Source organism: Pollicipes pollicipes, unplaced genomic scaffold (genome assembly GCF_011947565.3).
Source record: "Pollicipes pollicipes isolate AB1234 unplaced genomic scaffold, Ppol_2.1 Scaffold_4002;HRSCAF=4701_pilon_pilon_pilon, whole genome shotgun sequence".
NCBI classification, from domain to species: Eukaryota; Metazoa; Arthropoda; class Thecostraca; order Pollicipedomorpha; family Pollicipedidae; genus Pollicipes; species Pollicipes pollicipes.
In genome coordinates, this window is record NW_023596420.1 from 9,684,628 (window position 1) to 9,703,933 (window position 19,306).

A 19,306-nucleotide genomic window follows, 5' to 3' on the forward strand; every position below is an offset into this window, starting at 1 on the left:
GTGCATCAACGTTGAACTGTTGTCTTCACGGACACGAGACGTGACCGGCAATCGCTTTCCAGGACATGGCTTAGCTGGTGCCTGGGTGCAGTACGGCGAATACCAGTATCTGCTGGTGCCCATGCGCTTGAAATGGAATGCCGCTCTCAACCACTGTCGACAACTCGGGGCGTTTCTCGCGCGGCCCACAGCAAGCAACGCCGACTTTCTGAAGCAGTTCGGCTCAAATACCTTGTATTGGGCCGACCACCATATCTACGGCAGCGTCTGGGTCTGGTCCGATGGATCGGTGCTTGAGGACGTCACATGGGTTGATGGTTACCCGATAACCCCGCAATACTGGAAGTGTGGGATGTATGAAAGACATAACTCTAAACTTATCAATTTGGATTGTGATTATATGTATCCACTGGTGTGCCAAGCGCCGTCGAGCACGACTAGCACGCTGAAGCCAACATCAATCACAACCAAGCCAACATTTTCCACGTCTGAGCCAACGTCTTCAACGTCACAATCGACGTCCTCTACGCCTGAACCAACATCATCAACACCCCAGTCACCAACCACACCCGAACCAACATCCTCATCGTCTGAACCAACATCTTCAACGTCACAATCGACGTTCTCTACGTCTGAACCAACATCATCAACACCACAGCCATCAACCACATCCGAACCAACATCCTCATCGTCTGAACCAACATCTTCAACGTCACAATCGACGTCCTCTACGCCTGAACCAACATCATCAACACCCCAGCCATCAACCACACCCGAACCAACATCCTCATCGTCTGAACCAACATCTTCAACGTCACAATCGACGTCCTCTACGTCTGAACCAACATCTTCAACGTCAAAATCGACGTCCTCTACGCCTGGACCAACATCATTAACACCCCAGCCATCAACCACACCCGAACCAGCATCCTCATCGTCTGAACCAACATCTTCAACGTCACAATCGACGTCCTCTACGCCTGAACCACCATCATCAACACCCCAGCCATCAACCACACCTGAACCAACATCCTCATCGTCTGAACCAACATCGTCAACGTCACAATCGACGTCCTCTACGTCTGGGCCAACATCTTCAACATCTGAACCGGCATCATCCACTACTGCTGAACCATTAACCACATCTCGACCGACACCCACAACCTCTGAGCCATCAACTCCTACGGCAAAACCGACGCCTTCCATGCCTGAGCCAACATCTTCAACGTCTGAGTCGACAACATCTACTCTACCGCCAACATCATCGACTCCGTCATCAACACACTCGCCAGCCCCATCGTCTATTTCGCCAACTACGCCGGCACCGCCCACGTCTCGTACGCCGCCGTCGGTCGCGTGTCCGGCCGCCGATGGCTGGGTAGACCTGGAGGCGGGCGACAGCCGTTGTTACTACCTGAGCGCCAATGACCCGGCCGCCGAGCCGCTGGCCTGGGGCGCAGCGCATCTGGCCTGTCAGATTGCAAACGCTAGCCTGGCCTCGGTGCCGTCCGTGATCGCCTTCTACGCGGTGGCGTTCGGGGTGCGGCAGACGGCACGTGACGCGTGGACCGGCCTGCTGAACATCGCCGGGCAGAGGAGCTGGCTGGATGGCACCGCTTACAACCACCAGCTGGACCAGTTCTTCGATAATAAGAGCCACACAGCGCAGATCACCTACGGCTACATTTCGGCCGAGGACGGACTCTTCCATTTAGGTGAAGACACGACGCCAGCTGCGTACGTCTGCTACCAGGACATGACGCCACCGACCCAACCAACGACAACTACGGTTACAACGACCGCTGCTCCCACCACCACCGCACCACCCTGCGGTTCGACGGAATGGGTGGCGTACAACGACACGTGCTACCTGTTCACGGAGGACGAGCAGTACTGGGCTGTCGCCGCACACGGCTGTCATGAGATGGACGCCGAGCTGGTGTCCGTCCATAACACAGGTCTGGTGACCTTTCTCCTGCTCCGGGCTGGAGACGCCGTCTACTGGACTGGACTGCAGGACGAGAACGCAACCTACGTCTGGGAAGATGGGACGCCCACGACAGACGTAAATGATGTGTTGGCCGACTACCTTGACGAGTGGGAAGAGGGCAAGAACTGTGTAGCAATGGACAAGACCAAGTTCCCCGAGGCCCTAGTTCACGAAGGATTGTTTCACCTTGCATCCTTATGTCTGTTATAAGCCGCTTCACCAAGGCGCTGTGTTGTAACCTTTAATTGTGGCGTGACTTGTGACTTAAGAGACATCATGGATGTGCCTGATTGTCAACCTAGTCTATGCGCTTACAGAACGCGTCAGTTTACAAGATGTCTTCCTTTGGGTACACTTTCTGATGCGTGATCGGCATGCGTTGGCCGCAAGGCCTATGTTCTGACCTTTATTGTGTGATGACCAGATCATATGGCTGATTGTACGCCAGATTCACAAGCCTGAGCATAGCTGGCATACATCCGCGATGCGTGCGGATGCTTTAAGCGCAAAAACGAAGTTACGGAAACGGTCTCAAAAAATTTGTTTAATGCACGGCTGATCAGAAGGTACGGGAATAAATGCATCAGCACCCATCGGGGAGGCTACTGTTATGTGCTGCAAGACAGGTGTTATACCATGTTAGGATGAATCGACTTTTGCACGCTATCCATGTAGTTAGAGGTTGAACGTATAAGCGCCGCACGTAATGTGTATTAATTCATACCCAAGGCTCCCAAAGTAAAAGGCTACGCGAACGTGAAGTTACCATGGACTAACATTTGGAAGCCCGTGGTATGGTTTTTGGTTGATACTACGTAAGGGTTGGTAGATACTGGTCACATGATTAAAAATGAAAATTGTATCAATGAACTGGTTGGAAATTCTGTTCTACATCTGTATTTGATTGTTACGTGAATAGATCTTGTACATTTCGTATTTCAAACTTGAATATCATATGAAATATTAATATCAAATTCATTAACAGTCAATGATTGCCCATGTATCTCCGTACTCCATAGCCCATATGGGGTGCAATGTAAAGATAAGACAATGTGAAGAGGAAAGGTGTCAAGCATTTTGCTGTTCCTGTGCTTTGATCTTCCAAGCTGGTGGTTAACTTGCAGACATAGGCGTATGAACGTTTCAATCAGTGGGGGGCCAACCTCAGGGCGTGCTTCAGGAGCTTTTCTGGAAAGCAAGCCCGATGACCCGGGGGGGGAGGGGGGGGGGGGCTAGTGATGGAGGCTGCTATCGCTCTCTATTCAAATGGCATGACTGCTGTGCTAGATATGCACCTAGAGCTGTCTCTCACTGGTGTGCAATCCTGCCTACTCGACTCATCTATACCATTCGGCAAATAAGACTATCTAAATTCCCAAGATTATTCGTCCATTTCAACATTGTCTTTCCTGGGGACGCGAAATTCCATAAGCGGGCAGGCACTTTGGGTCATTGACGAGGCATCTGCCTTCACAGGGTAGATGCCAAAATACGGCCTGGGCATATGCTGGTGAGAATTTTTAATGTGCATCGATGGGGTAGAGTGCGACAGATTGCGCCGTCATTTTGCTGGCTGCTTTTCAAGAGATAAGACTTGTCGCAGCATTTTAGGCGAAAACAAACTCGGCAGCTTGAAACTGCCAAAAAACAGGGTGACAAAAGTATAAAACTGGAGGTTCTCCTTTAACAACCAAGCCACAGAATGAGGGCCCTTATGTCACATATCCCTGATCTGAGCCCTTTCTCCCGTCCACGGACGGCGCGTCGTCGACGATCACTGTCCAGGGCCGGCTATCTCCCGCATGACTGATTGTGAACTTATTGTTTGGTTGTTTTGTTGCATATTTCTGGATCAACATTGCTGCTAATTGGTACGTGAAACATGTTGGGCACCTGCAACAGTATCTTTTTTCCGAATTATTGTTCCTTACACCACACCACCCCAGAAAAACCTCCGGGAAGCTGCCTGCCTTATGTACGAATGGGCCCAACGTACAGTGAATTGCCCATCATTTAAGTTAGACGATTTGATCTGCTTCTGTGTGTAGGCGGGGGCGTGGCCAGAGCCTTGCCAAGGGGTAGCACACGGTTGACAAATGCCCCTCTTATGGTGACCCCCAAAATCCCCGGATATAGCTTACTTGTTAACATGGGATACGGTTTTCTTCGTTGTATCGTTATCGTTACCTTGCAATCAGAACAGAAGCCAGAAGCTACCGTGAGATCAATTCTGATTTGTATTTTGACGTAATAAACTGCAGAAATTAGGCGTTAAACGACCGATGGAACAAATCATCGGCTCCCTTGATGGGCTGTGGGGCTTGATGGCTTCAGTGGGCTCTTTTTAAACCGATAGTATTTACAGGCATTGCCAGAATGTTTCATCTGGGTTCTACAGACATTAAGGACATCGCGAAAGCCGACTGTTGATCGATATGCTTGATCGAAATTTAGTGATGGAAATTTGGTTGCAGATTAAGTGGTGATTGATGTGTATTAACATGGCCAAACCATGTTAGTCTGGAAATATTTAACACGCGCTCGGGTGGCCGGCCAGTTAACCTTCGCTCGGGTGGGAGGGTCAATGTGACCCCCCCTGAGATCTCGGAAACTAAGAGCGGCAGAGACACCAAATTTGCAGGGCGTATTAACCTGTACGTCAACTCACTTGCGTCAAAGTTTGAAGCTCCTAGGTCATGACCTTCGGGCCAAAAAGGTCACAGAAGGCCAAATTCCTGGTTGGTCTCCGAGGTGCCCTCAGAACCTAGCTAACTGTTTCTAAGCAATAGGTCGCATGCTCATTCAAGGTCAACAACCTAGTTTGACCTTTTCAAGGTCGTGATGACCGAATCATACAAGACCGCTCTTAGTTTCGCATTTAAATAAGCGACATAGAATACGCTGAGCAGTATGTTTTTAAAAGCAAAATGTTGAGCTGAGTAATTTTAGGTCAATGACCTATCCTGACCTCTAGGAAGTCAATGAAAGATTATGATGCGTTTCCTGATATCAATAAATTCAAAATGAGCACCAGAAGCTATCCCATACAGCATTGACCATGGTCTGACCTTCATATCTGACCTAAGGGCAACGCAATTTGCTTATTCAATATTTGTGTGGCCAAATAAAGCATCTCAGGGATGTATGGTCTCGTCTAACACTCCGTTGTCGCATCAGATGGAATGATTCCCTGGAAACTGACTTCGCTGAAACCATGGCCCGAGTTTGACCTGCCATATGATAGCAACCTTACAAGTTACATCTAAATTTTTGATACCAAACGATCCGCTGTTTAATTGTCTACAGTTATGCAAAGTATGGCGCGGCCACGCCGCGCCGCTCGGAAATCATTCTGGAAAACCTTCGGGTGTCAATTTGAAACCCTACCCGAGCACTTGTTAACATCCTGTCAGAATCGATTAGTGATACCATTTATGTAACGTGATTTTTGCATGCGCGCTCGCAAATCCTAGAAACAAAAATCTCAACGCTAGGCGCTGCAGCTTCCGTAGGCCGCGCGGCGTCGGCCCAGCAGCTAACACTGAGTCGTGGCCAGTGGGCGTACAAAAATGATGACGTTTCTGAAAGAAGTGCCTATGAACGCTTCAGGACATAAGTCTTACCTTTTGAAGGCAATCCGGGGGGCGCATATTTACGTGTGTGATTTTGAGACCGATGATAAGAACGGATTGGCCCTTAAAGCACCGTGAAGTGGTGCTGGAACCTGGTGGTGGAAATGGAAGAGTAGAAGTGGCATCTCTATTTTTTGAGTTTCTGTTGTGGGTGGGCATGTTCAAACCTTTTATGTAATTTTTCACTAATCCATTCTGAAAAGTAGACGTCCTTAGGCAAACATGGGATGACCATGTTCGTTTTTTTAATTCATTTCAACACACTCTTCAACAGTTATGAGAACCCCACTCTACTCAACAATGAGACCCCGTATTTCCTTCCGGGCAAGTGGCCCCGTGAGTCAAATTTCAGGGGCACATTACCGGTTCCCGTCTTAAGGGCTGAAGGGCCATTCCGCCCCATCGCGAAGTGTTTTTTGGTTGTCACTCTAGCGACACGGGGCGGGATCTCCTGGTCGATCAGAATGCAATTGGAAGGATACACGATGCCACATTGTTCCCCTACCTGACACGGAAGGCCTTCTGACCCGCGCAGTTGGCCCTGGATCAGCACAGAAACCCTTACTGGCGCAACAACATCCCTGATCGCCGCAGGTGGCCCAATAATTGTCACATTGACTCCGGCTCCATGTTGCTTTTTTGTGTCTCAGAGATATCGAGGACTTCCTGGACGCAGGTTGTGGATGAAATGTAGTCCCAAATTTGCATCCGCATGGATAATCCATGTTCCTCTTAAAATGCTCCAGATTCCGTCAGAACTGATTACTGATGGAAATTATGTAACACGGCTTGAACATGCCAGCTCGCAAGTCATATCAACAACAGTCTCGACGCCTGGCGTTGCAGTCGCCATAGGGCGCGCGGTGTCGGCCCGTGGCTGCGACGCCATCGATGGTCAATAAGCAAACGAAAAAGATGACACCTCTTGAGGAAGATGGCTGGTGAACTAGGCAAACTGGCAGGTATGTTAAATGTGGTGCAAAAGTAAGTTAAACGCAACATTAATCTGAAGAGTGGGGGAGGGTTGTTGCTGTTGCACTCCTTTAAGGACTGTTTCTGAGCAGTCCCGGCTGCAGCTCTTCGGAATTAATCACTGGTGAATGAGTCTCCGTCGGGGCAGGCTGGAAGCGCATTTCAGCGATAATTTGGTAGCTCTCGTGCAAACCAACGCCATTTCCAAGTTGGAAATGTTTTATTGAATGTGCGGGGTCGAAAAAAAATCGGTAAATGGAAACCTTTATGTTGAGCCCAGCCCACAATACAGCGTTTTCATGTCGCCGTAGTGCTGGCCCTATATCACTTATTCCCAGGATGACGTCACAGCATCGCTAATACGAATGCAGTAATGCGAGCTTAGTTCGCCCCGAAACCGAAAAAACAACGACATAAAAAGCACGGCAGACAGCTGAGGGTAAAAAGGACGTAGGTGCGGCACGGCCGCTCTCTGACAACACCATGTCTTCGACAGAGGCGTGTGACGTATTGGTGTGCAGCGTGATGCGGGTATTGCAGTCTACACGAAGCATGACGGATGGAAAGCCTCGTGAAGCCGAAGCTGTTGTATTGGTTCACACGCGGTCCAGCTCGAGGTCAGCGTGACAGCAGATCAGTATTGCAGAGAAATGTAATGTTTAAGGTCTCATCGGCATGACAACTTTCACTACACAAGGAGCAGAGCGCTCCAAAGCCCACAAACTTCATCCAGTCACCAACATCCTGTCCCATATGCACTTAGAAAAGCACACCATAAGCACTGTCCAAAATACTCTGACGCCGCCTAACAGATAAACCCATGTCAGATCGTGATGCAGATGCAATATCCCAAGAACGCACGACATCTAGGTGGATGACTTTCAAGTGAAAACGATAATTCAGAATCCAAGCAGCGCCTCACTCACGCCGCGTCCCGTCGACACCTTTACACATGCCTGGAATTAGATGCAAATGCCCATGTCCTTGTAACACATACAGACATGAAGGAAACAGTGTAAACTTAGCTGCCCATAAAAAATATCAAAGCTGCATCAGCAAGATACCACCGCGCGGCCTGCAACAACAGTGTCATCATTCACTGCTCCCAGCACAGCAGTGCATCGCAGGATTGTTTCGGTCCGCCCACACCTGCTGCCGGGCCTAGCGGCGTTTCTTCTTCTCCATCCGACGGCGGTGCTGGGCGCTGCGGTGGGCTGCCGACGAGTGTGGGCTGCCCTGATCCGACGTGTCGTCGTCGCTGCTATCCGTGCTCTGTTAATAAGCACCGTCAGATCAGTGGCCGGCACACAGGTGAATCACAGGGCCGCCATAATCTACGACACCACGAGCTGCTGTCACTGTCAGAGCAGTTTGTTAAGATAAAGTGAGGAATGACATCACATCAGTAAAATATTTGCCCTACTTTCTGGCTTACATGTCAATTAAACTAATGCAAAAATGGAAAAAAAATTTTAAGCCCAAGTACATATTGCAAACTATTCTGCAAGGGTCTATAATCTATTGTTTATTAGTGCAAAAAACACTGGTAGTTTATCTATAAATGGTTGAATTTCATAATCATTTCATTTTTCAGAGACCTATATACTGTATGCTGTTGCACCTTCAAGAGCTGTCTGTGTGGAAGTAGAGCATATTAACCATGGGTACAGCAAAGTGCATCAAATCATCTCTTTTACACTAAACCGCAGAATATTTTTTTCAGATCACAACAGAATGATAACAATGCTCCAGTGCTGAAGACATGACTATTAATCCACATGCTATTTATATTCAATCTATGGTGTCAAAGTCAGCATGGATCCATGACACAGAGCTGCAGGACGCATCAGATGTTGTTCGCATACACGTGTCACCCGGTAATGTACAATGCATGCATCTTCACTGTAGTTTCTCCAAGCCCGGTCTGAGTTACATCCTGACGCCAGCCCACCTGCCAAAAATCTAGCCCCACAGCTACCATCCGTGCCACTCGTTCCCCCCCCCCCCCCTGCCAACCCAGCACCAGCCCACACTGCTGCTGGAGGCCGGTGACCAGAGCACCTTGGGGTCGGCATCCGCTGGCGAAAAGATGACGGCCGCGATGCAGAGCAGCTGAAACGCTGCGCCAGCATACAAGCCAAACCGAAGCACCTCGTCAAACAGAGTGGGCTCCTGGATGAATTCGTCCATGACTGCAACACGGAACAATGGGATTGCAGATTAGCTACTCATGACCTGGAACAGCCTCATGTTGCCTCTGCCTGCAGCAGCATCTACAGGTAACTTTTTAGGACAAACACAGTGCATTTGAACAATGCTCCACACCATTCAGATAACTAGCAAGCCACAGATGGTGCAGGTATATTGTTCATGACACTTGGGATGACAAGCAGACCATATCACAAATGCATTTCAGATTCTGTCCTCCCAACATGCAAGCCTTCAATTCATGCTGCAGTGAATGCTTAGGTTTAGGGCATGGTAAAGTAAATGCCTAATGAATTGTCATGTTCTAGGTAATGAATGAGGCCATAAATACTAACATGATGACTAGCATTTCAATACAAAATTTCTGACTCATACTCATGCCAAAGATGCTTGTGAAAGGCACATGGGGGGGGGGGAGCATTTCAAAGTCAAATTGGCATTCATGTCATCATAATAACATTATTCAAATCCTGCTATTCCACAAGCCATGTGAAATCAATGCCAAAAATATCATTCAAGGCATTCATGGCACATATCTGGACCTCAGCTGCCCTTGGCTCTCAAACAGTGATGTGCAAGGTATGATGTAATCAAACCATGACACATCAAGAAGCATATTTAGCAAGCAGAGAACTGCTGTCTAGACCAGTTCTTTCCACTCATAAGTATACCAATAGCTGTAAGCGAGCTTGCTTTACCAATTTGACATTTCCTTCATAACCTTCAAATGTGTAACACCCCCTTTAACTAGCAGAGATATAATGCTAGTTGCCTTTGTAAGGCTAGCCTTTCAAATTGCTTATGTTTAAAACACATTCAGCCAGCAGGTTCACAATCAGATAAATTACTTTTTGTTGCAGGGTATGTTGTCTGCTATGTAGTAAAAGGCTCAAAGTTAATGTTATGGTTAAAGTTAAGGGAAAAGGTCAGGGTGTGAGGTGAATGTAAGGTTAAGGTAAAAGGCAAAAGTTTACACAGCTTGAGATGATATATTGCATACTGTGCCCCTAGTTCACATATTTTTACACCAATGACACTTTTGAATTCAATCCCAAAACCAGCAATGATGAATTCTGAGTTGGCATCATGGCAAGCATGCACAACATAAATGTTGAAAAATATGGTACATGTTGGTTTATTTTGTCCATTAAGCAAGATTTTATGAAAAAACAAACAAATGTCAGTCATGAAACCACCACACTGCTTCATAAAACTAATAACATTTTAACCTCTTCCAAGGTGCATCACCCAAATCCATACACATAGCAGGAACACCTCACATCTATCAAAGGCTGGCTGCAGCAATGATGGTAAACAAAGTACAAAATGCCTTTAATGACACATTTCCAGCTAATGACCCAGCAAAACAGACAGGTAACTGGTAAGCAGACCATGGCATAAACCTGAGACTGAGACTGGTGCAGGTGAGTAGGTGGTAGCATTCACTTTTAAGATAGAGGTAGGTCATACATTTTGATGGTGATTGATGACTGTGACTAAGTGCAAATTTTCCAATCTTTAGATGCAATAGCTGCTGTGCAATTAAGTCTGCATTGACAGCTAAGCAGATGAAAACTTAAGTAGATGCCGGTTAAGCAAACAAAGTGTATGAGACTCCACATGTCTGAAGTGCATATGAATGAGAGCTTGAAAAGTGATGTCTTGGCATTCAAGATCACATGTATTTGGCATCCCCAAAGCAAACACCAAGCAGACAAGACTTGGCATTGCAATCGGCACCACAGAAAACTTGCATTATGTAAATTATGTTCAATATAAGTACAACGCAAGCTTTTAGTTGTTAAGAATTCTCGAGCAAAAATGTTGGTGGATCTCAGCATTCTCAGAAATCTGAGTACATCCTCTCCTTGCACTGATTTACGACTTTTATTTTTACTAACATGCAAAACCAAATTCCCGACGACGCCCCCAAAAAGCGAGGCTTACTAGTCACGCTTACGCAAGGTCCTAAGACAGCGTATGCTGCCGCGCCGGTGCTTCAATTATCAAGGTGACAATTGCGACAAACTTCGTGCGAACCCAAGGTTCTTCCAGCTGATGTCATTTTAATGCCTCTACGAGTGTTTGCACGACCCAGCCGATTGACGTCACCGGAGGTGCACTCTCATGGCCTTTTAAAAGTTTTCTTTCGGTGAAAGTGAAGCTTGCTGTGGTTTTATAGACAAGCTCAGTCTTTTGCTACCAGCTTCAGTGTTTTTTCCAATTTAAAGACTCATTCTTTTCCATTTAGACTTTGTAGTGAATTAGTGGACGCTTTCGCGGATTGTAGCACTTGAGGCAGTTTTTGCCGACAATTCCCAATCAACACATCTTCGAGAACGTTTAGTACGTATCTTTGCTAAGAAGGGAGCGGTGTTTAGTACCGATCGTATCAAAAATGGCGGTGTTTAGTACGCATACATACTAAACAGAGCAGCCCGGTAAGCACATATCTTTTCGCACATGCGTTTATAGGCAACCCATGTAAACAACGTGAGGAATAGTGCTGACCGATTCCGGTTGGCTGCGTGTATGCACCCTCCAAAACGGAGGGCGTTTACGCACCGGGGTTATGCACCCTCCAAAATCTTTCAGATGGTTGTGCGTGTCAAGAAAACGTGGATCACCAGTCTTAGGGGGAAGCAAGTGCAAATATGCAGAATCCCGTGCGAAAAGTCGGCTCTGTGCGTGATAGGCATCAAACGATCACGAATCCATCAACTCACTCTGAACCAGTCCTATTCTGATCGCAAACTTTCGGCCGCCGGCCCGTATCTTCAGGGAATGGATGGTTAGCATGCTGGTCTCGCACGCGGGAAGCCCGGGTTCGAATCTCGACGGCCGCTGTTAAATGGGTGGATTCATGGTCTGTCGGTGTGGCGTGATGGTACCAACTCGCTCCACTTCTGAGCGGAATAAATTCTAAGTTAGGCTTTTCGTACCGGACAGCAGTGTAGCTTCTTAAGCCCGAGGGAGGACTAAAGATAAAGAGGACCCCGTCCTTCCGGGGGGAGGGAGTCCACACCCTACAGAGATATTGAGGATCCCGTGAAGGTTGACCGTAAATCGAAATGAGGCCGGCAACTTGTGTAAACATGAATTAAACATGTGTAATGTGTTAACATTAACATAAGTGAAAAGTTAGGTGCACACGACCCTTCCGGGCATTGCTTAAAGATCATTCCGTCCCAGTCTGGGGGTCTACCAGCTACCATTCTGGTGGCATGGAGGCGGGTTCACCTGATGGGTTCGTCCGGAGGCCCTCACTGATGTACGTCCTACATTGGTGCCCTCCCTGGCGCCGAAGGCCTTTTAGCGGCTTCTGGCCGGGGCAATTGACCCGGAATAGGCGCAGAGCCCTATTTGGGGCAACAAGATCTCTGACAACCGCAGGTGATCCAATAACTGGCACAGAGGCCCATGTTTGGCCAACGGACCCTTGGCTCAAACGGGGTGAAGGGACCCGCAAAGGTCCCGGGTCACCTCTGGCCGACTCGGGACTCCTTCCGTCACAGGACGCCCCGTTGGACACTGGCGGCCTGGCCGTCAAAAAACCGCTCACTGTTGTAAGGACTCCGATCAATGCAAATCGCGGTTCTCGGTCTCGTTCCCGCTGGAGAAATGGGGGCCCAGGGCTCAGAACAACACGGAGTCGACTATTCGGTGTAGTGGTCTCCGGCCGAAATAGGTGCCCGCACTGTTCCACAATCGGCGAAAGAGGCATATTGGCTGACATTTGGGATCACAGCCATACGGGCCAGGATGACCTGCAGCCTTTCGACCCTTACAGCCATTCAGCCTTCCCATCGGCCCCTTTATCGTCGGTCTTGAAGGGCACATCAGTCCCTCTTCAGGCACCCCCGCACACTCCCTGACCAAGTCGGGGCCCTTGTTAACACCGGACCTCCGGTTAGGCGCTGTGTGCCTCTGGCCGACACAGGGGCCCCTTATTGACTCGGAGAGCACTGACCAGTGTAAATCGTGGGTCCTGACCTTGTCCCTGCTTGGGAAATGGGCTCCCAAGCCCAGGCCGGGGCCCAATCGGTGCAACGGGCCTCTGGCTGATATTTGAGGGTCCGATCGTGCCCCCCCCCCCCCCCCAATGACCTTTAGCCAGCCCTTCGGGTCCCATATCGGATTTACGGTGCTCCCATTCGAGATTTCGTCGTGGTCACCTGAGTGACACTTCAGGCTTAGGATCAGTTACTTTCTCCCCACGACAGTCCGACATGAAGGGCAAACTGAGTTCGGGGATGGGCAAAAAAGTGGAAAATAACAAAAGTATTCCCCCAAAAACGTACGGTAGCAAGCAGGGGCGGATCCAGAGAGGGGGGCCACGGGGCGCACCCCTCCCCCTCGGGCAATGAAGGGGCCCATTGGCTCCGGGGGGCCCATAGCCGGCCGAACAGGTGCAGTTTTTTAACACAAAACGCTACAAAACTTGGTATCTCTGGACTTTCAGGTCACCAAGAACAGTTGTAAGCAAATGTGAAGGGTCTCTGAGAAGTCCCAAAAATTACTGAATGATTGGAAAAGTTGTGAACTGGAAATTTTAAGCCCCATTACACCGTCCAGGGCCCTATGCTGTTTCCGGGGGACCTATGTGCCCCTTGCAGATTCATTTCGGTCGTTTCGGACTATTCCACGTCGTCCTTCATTTCTTTGCATCTGCTCAAGGGGCCCTGCGCTGTTGTTGGGGTCCTTCCTGTTAGCGTGCTGGGGAACTCTTGTCAATCACGGGCCCTTTCACGGGTTATTTTCATTCGCCACAAAGGATCTGTGAGCGGTAGCCCGAGTCCCATTCCTTAACCTGCCGGGATATTCTCGGCTGCTCAGGGGCTCTTTACGTGGGTATCGGTTAACCTACTGACACACTTTCGATATGCCCATGATATGGTCCTCGGATATGATATGGGTCCCACAGATATGGGTCCCACAGATATGGGTCCAGTTTTTGGCTGAAATAAAAAAAATCATGTCGTCTTGCCAGATGTAATGAGGTCAAGGGAATCTGAGCGTATGACGTTATATGATGGTTACACCCTTGCTTACATGGACGGATCTAAAACTTCTGGCGGTGTGGGCTGCACCTTTGTGAGCGGCGGCGTCATCCGGTCGTTTTCTTGGCCTCCACGTTCTTTGCCTCTGCGTTGCTTTGCGTCGGTGCACATCGGAGTTGGTAGCGATCACCAAGGCGTTGTGTTTGATTGGAGTCGGTGACGAACCTTCACATCTGATTTGAACAGACGCTCTGAGCAGTGTTCTTAGTCTGAGGCATTTTTATCCATCATGTTCCCTTGTACAGAATATCTTACGACGCCTGACTCAACTGGATCAGGCTCGAAAGAAAGTCGTCTTGTGTTGGATCCCCAGTCACATTGGAATCGCCAGCAACGAGCTGGCTGACGCGGCTGCAAGGTGTGCAGCGCTGGCCCCATGTGTACGCCCTTTCTCTCTCTACCTCTGCTAAAGATTTTTACCTTGTAATAAAAACCTTTCTGCCGAATGAGTGGCAGCGTGGCCGGGACGGGACAAACAAAAATAAGCTCAGAGCAATAAAACCCAAGCTGCGCCAGTGATTGTCATGTTCTCGCAACGTCAGGCAAGAGGAAGTGATCCTCCGCAGACTACGTATTAGGCGCACGTATGCAACTCCCGGTTATCCGTTGCATGGAGCCGATAGACCTATCTGCCATCGATGCGGTGCTATTCTCACCGTTCGTCATGTGCTCATATCGTGTCCGTGCCTTGTGGAAGAACGTCAACGTTACTTTGGACAGTGTGACTCGCCCCTGACGCCCTGTGACATATTAGGAGACAACTCGCACTTTCTTGAATCTAAACAGGTCTTTTTTATTCCTTAAGTATATCAACTTTGGGACTCATTACACGGTTCATTAGTTAGGTAAACCAAAACTCGTTATGGGCGCCAGATGACCCTTGCAGTCGGCGCGCCCCCAAAACACCATAGCATTACCTTCGCACACACCACCGACAGCAATTCCACGTCTTCGAGTTTGAGAGAATAGGAGCCTCTTTTGGGGTTACCAAGGGTGCAGTTTATATACGGTGCGTGCGGAATTGATTCATGGTCGTTGGGTACAAAAATTGCATGATGTTAACCAGTGAGAAACTAGTGCAACGTCGTCCGATGGTCGCCTAAACCAATCAGAAAGCAGCCTTGCGATCCCAGAACTAGCTGATACGACTGGCAGGTAGTGAGACTCTGAGGGCTCCCTTTTAAAGGAAGCATCGGCTGCATTTCGGGAGTCAGGCAGACCTCAGGGTCCGATGGAACGATCGGAATCTGGCCAGTGCACGTGTCTGAGCTTGAACAAGGGCATCTCACGGCTGATGTAATCTCATGTCACCCACAGCGGACGACGGCCGGTAGAGTGCTTTAGACAAGAATGTTTGAAGGTGAAAAGTGGACCTGTTTCAAATACCCCGCGTAATATTATAGCTTTTCAAATGCCGAGGCCGCTAAGCTATTGAATGTACAAGGCATGGATCACATTTTCTTCATCCTTTACTCAGTTTCATGTTCGATATTCAGTACATTCTGTAGATTTGACTGAAAATTTCTGAATACATGTGGCGTATTTTTCTGGGTATAATGGGCATAAAATATTGGACCGGTGCGCCCTTTTACCACAGATAGATAAAGATACAAAAGTCTCGATAAAAAGGCGGACCTTTCAATCCTTTCGAAATTCCGTCCGCTGATAGATATTGACCTGATTGCGATGAACTCAAAATATTGTACCGGTACACTGTATCAGAGAAGTTACAGCCGCTCCAGCGTCGAGGTCGCCAAGACAGGATCTGCCGCGTTTTTTTGACGTTGAACGTTGTTTCAGGGCCTCATCCATTCGGTTCGGCTTACTCTTTAGGTTGACATCGCTGATATTACCACGGTCATTGTGGGTGGGATGTTTTTGGATATTTTCTACTGTGGGAAACTCGTATTACTCTATATTTCCTCCAATACATCTCTTACTGTTTGAATCTCGCATTACTCTATAGCTTCTCTAATACAGCATACTGGTCCAAAATGTTATGTTTTTCGTAATCAGAAGGTCAATATCTATCAGCACACGGAGTTTCGAAAGAATTGAAAGAGTCCGCCTTTTTTACTGCGATCTTTCATGTTGATATATATCCGGTAATAAGGCGTACCGGTCCAAGAGTTTGTGCACTTTATGCTCAGGAGGTCAAACTGCATTTGTGTACAAAGTGCCCTCCCCTCCCGGTGCATTTCTCGGTTGCCCCGTGGCCGCTCCTTATGGCAACAGCATACGTCGGCTCTGTCGATTTAGTGAGGCTCTGTCAGTGGAGTGGCGACTCTTTTTTTGTTATGAAGTACAGACTGCCGCCACTCGCACGCACATTGTGCTGGTCCACTCCGAAGTACCCGGGTTTCTGGTGTTAAGGGTAAGGCGACACCAGAGACCAACACCTAGTCCCTGTTGAAGATTTGAAAAGCACGTTATTATCCACACCGCTAACGGCTTGTTCATTCTTTGAACAGATTTTCAATGCGCTGGTTGTTCCGCGGCATTGCTTTCAGCATTCCTGCGTTTAGCAGCCTGCTGCGCTTACAAGTCTTATATGTGGTGCCGACTTGAACGTCTAATGAGACCACATGGCGTTCCAATGTGGTGCACTTGTTTTAAATAAACAGCACGACCAAAAAAGGCTTTAATAGATATGTGGTAATTACAAACGAAAGACGCATTTGTTGCTAGTAGTTTGACAGGCCCTATACGGTCATCACGATTCCATATGCACACGGGCTTGAAATGAGCCAAACAAAGCACGGAAATTGTAAACACCAATGCATTACCGCGGCGACATCACAGCGGAATCATCTGTTCCCATTAACCGTTGCCAGAAAACTTCATACATTCTTTAACACGTGCCTGGGTGGTCGGCTAGATGACCTTTGCTCGGGTGGGAGAGGGTCAATTTGACCCCCTGAGATCTCGGGAACTAAGAAAGCTAGAGACAAAAATTTACAGTGTGTGTTGACCTGTACGTGAACTCACCTAGGTTTAAGTTTCAGGTTCCTAGGTTATGACCTTTGGGCTCAAAAGGTCTAACAAGAAGCAAGGGCACGTTTCAGGCTGGTCTCCAAAGTGTACTCAGACCCTAGATAACCGAGCAAAAGGTCACATGCTCATTCAAGGTCAGTGATCTTGTTTGAACTTTTGAAGGTCAAGGTGACCAAAATCATACAAGATTGTTTCGAGTTTTACATTTGACTAAGCGACAAAGATAACACTTGGCAGTATGTTCCTAAAACAAAATGTTGAGCTGGGTCATTTTAGGTCAATGACCTATTCTGACCTCTAAAAAGTCAATGAAAGATGTATAATGCGGCCCTTGTTATCAACAAATTTGAAATGAGCACCAGAAACTATCCGGTACAGCAAGCCCTAGGGTAACAAAATAGGTTGCCTTTTGACCTTGGTTTGACCTTCATACCTGACCTTAGGTCAATTTAATTTACTCATTCAACTGCTGTATTGCCTAAGAAAACATCTCAGAGACGTATGGCTTCGTCTAACACTCCGTTGTCGGATCAGATTGAAGGATTCCCTAGAAATTGCCATCGCTGAAACCATGGCCTGATTTTAACCTGCCATAGGTTAGTTACCTTGCAAGGTATATCTAGTTTTTTAAGTAAAATTTTTGATGCCAAACGATTCGCTGTTCAATTTTTCACAGCTATGCAAAATTTGGCGCGGCTACGCCGCACCGTTCGGAAACCACTCTGGTAAAACCTTCGCGGGGGTCAATTTAACCCCCACCCGAGCGCGTGTTAAATTTTGCGCTGCACATATGATTTTTTTTTACAATCTTATCAAAACAGATTTGCCATTATTTAAATTATCTCAAGATACCGCTCAAAGGCGTTAGGAAAGCTGGCAGATCCATGAACGCAATGAGATTGGAGGAGACCATTCCGCATCATTTCTAGTTTGTGTATCATTCTCGTTCTGTACGATTTTTACCACCGACTCCATGGCAGGGGACGCAAGGGTTGGCTTGTTGAGTTTTTTAAAATTACGTTCACAAGAGCTCGGTTGTAAGAGTTGTATGAAGCCGTACGTGCCGTCGCATTCAACTTTGTTGCCACGCCGAGCAGTCGGTGACCTCAGCTCCGGCGTGGGAGGATTTGAGCCCCGCGCTCGTTAGGGCCCCTGAACGCTTATAGGGCGTCTGAAAAGGATGTGCAGTCATGCACGTCGTGCTCCTTTTTTAAACTCACACCCCGAGCTTCGAAAACGTTAGTCTACGTCACACGCACGGTCCACACCCGTGGAGAAATTCGACTACATGGAAATTTGGGTGGTTGTCATTTCTTGGCAAACAGGCGCAGCTTGTATCAACATCTGCCTTTGTCGGTAAGCAACGATACTGTGAGCCCCAGCTTTCGAAATTATGATTTTTTGCTTCATGACGTTGCCTGATGCAGCCAGCTTTTGTTTTAAGGAGCAGCTCGCGGCTACATGAACCTTTCTGACAAATGACATTCAAGCGTGCAACTCTTGTGAATGATAGTGACGAAAGCCGTCCCAGCTACGTGACTCATGTGTGGTCAGGTAACCGCCGGAAAACATCGACCGCGCTCGCCCCGATAACGTGTGGACGAGCAGCTGGCCATATTTGGAGGCAGATAGCATCCAAGTACTTAGAGATGGGTAAAGTACGCCCTTGGTCGCAAAGTACTATCGTTGCGGTTGATACCTAGTTATTTGATAATATTCTGAGCCGCAGAGTGCTCGCAAAGTCTTATAAAAATGTCAGAGATGGCCCTGCCTCCAGGGGTGTAGTTTCCTATTCAGTGGGGGGCGGAGTTTCCGGGGTTTCAGCCTGTTCCCAACTTGGGCTCCAGCCTCCAACTTTGGGAAGAAAGTGTGGACCAATCTGGGGAGGAATCCGTTCGTTGGCATATCTTGGGCGTAGGTCGGGTCATGTTTCACTGCCTCTCCAACTCATTTTGTGAATCTACACTTCTTCCTGTCTCTGTAAGTACTCCTCTACGACTCTTTTTTCCACAAAAGTCCCCTGGCTACGCCACTGTTCCGAATGAAGCTTTTCAACGATGTCGAGGGCGGCATTAGGCTGATGACTGAATTATGAAACGAAATTGCCATAGTGAAAGCGCTTTTCGGCCGAGGTATTGAGTAGAAATATAAAACTTGCGTAAAATGAACCATTCAAAGCAGCGATCGCGCCCCCTTCTAGCCGCTACCGTCTGAATCGATCTTTGTAAAAAAATATATATATTATGACATGCCTGCTGCCATGCGCAACCATACACACATATCTACTGGATGGTCATGTGTACCGTGATAGCAAAAGCAATAGGGGCACTGTGATAGCATGGATAGTAACTTCTAAAAATATCGAAACGGCGCCCGCCGCAAAACGGAATCCTGAATCGTAGAGGTCCTCTAGAAAAAAAGAAGAAAAACAAGACCCCATCAGCCAGGAA

General features: G+C 48.0%; 1 protein-coding gene across 1 annotated transcript; it reads left to right on the plus strand.

Moving 5' to 3' along the window:
- Positions 1 to 274: 274 nt before the first annotated feature.
- Positions 275 to 2,651, plus strand: LOC119093948 (flocculation protein FLO11). Its single transcript, XM_037216970.1, has 2 exons — positions 275 to 846; positions 1,093 to 2,651. Exons 1-2 carry the CDS (start codon positions 353 to 355, stop codon positions 2,198 to 2,200), a joined length of 1,602 nt encoding a protein of 533 aa, XP_037072865.1. The 5' UTR covers positions 275 to 352; the 3' UTR covers positions 2,201 to 2,651.
- Positions 2,652 to 19,306: the final 16,655 nt, after the last annotated feature.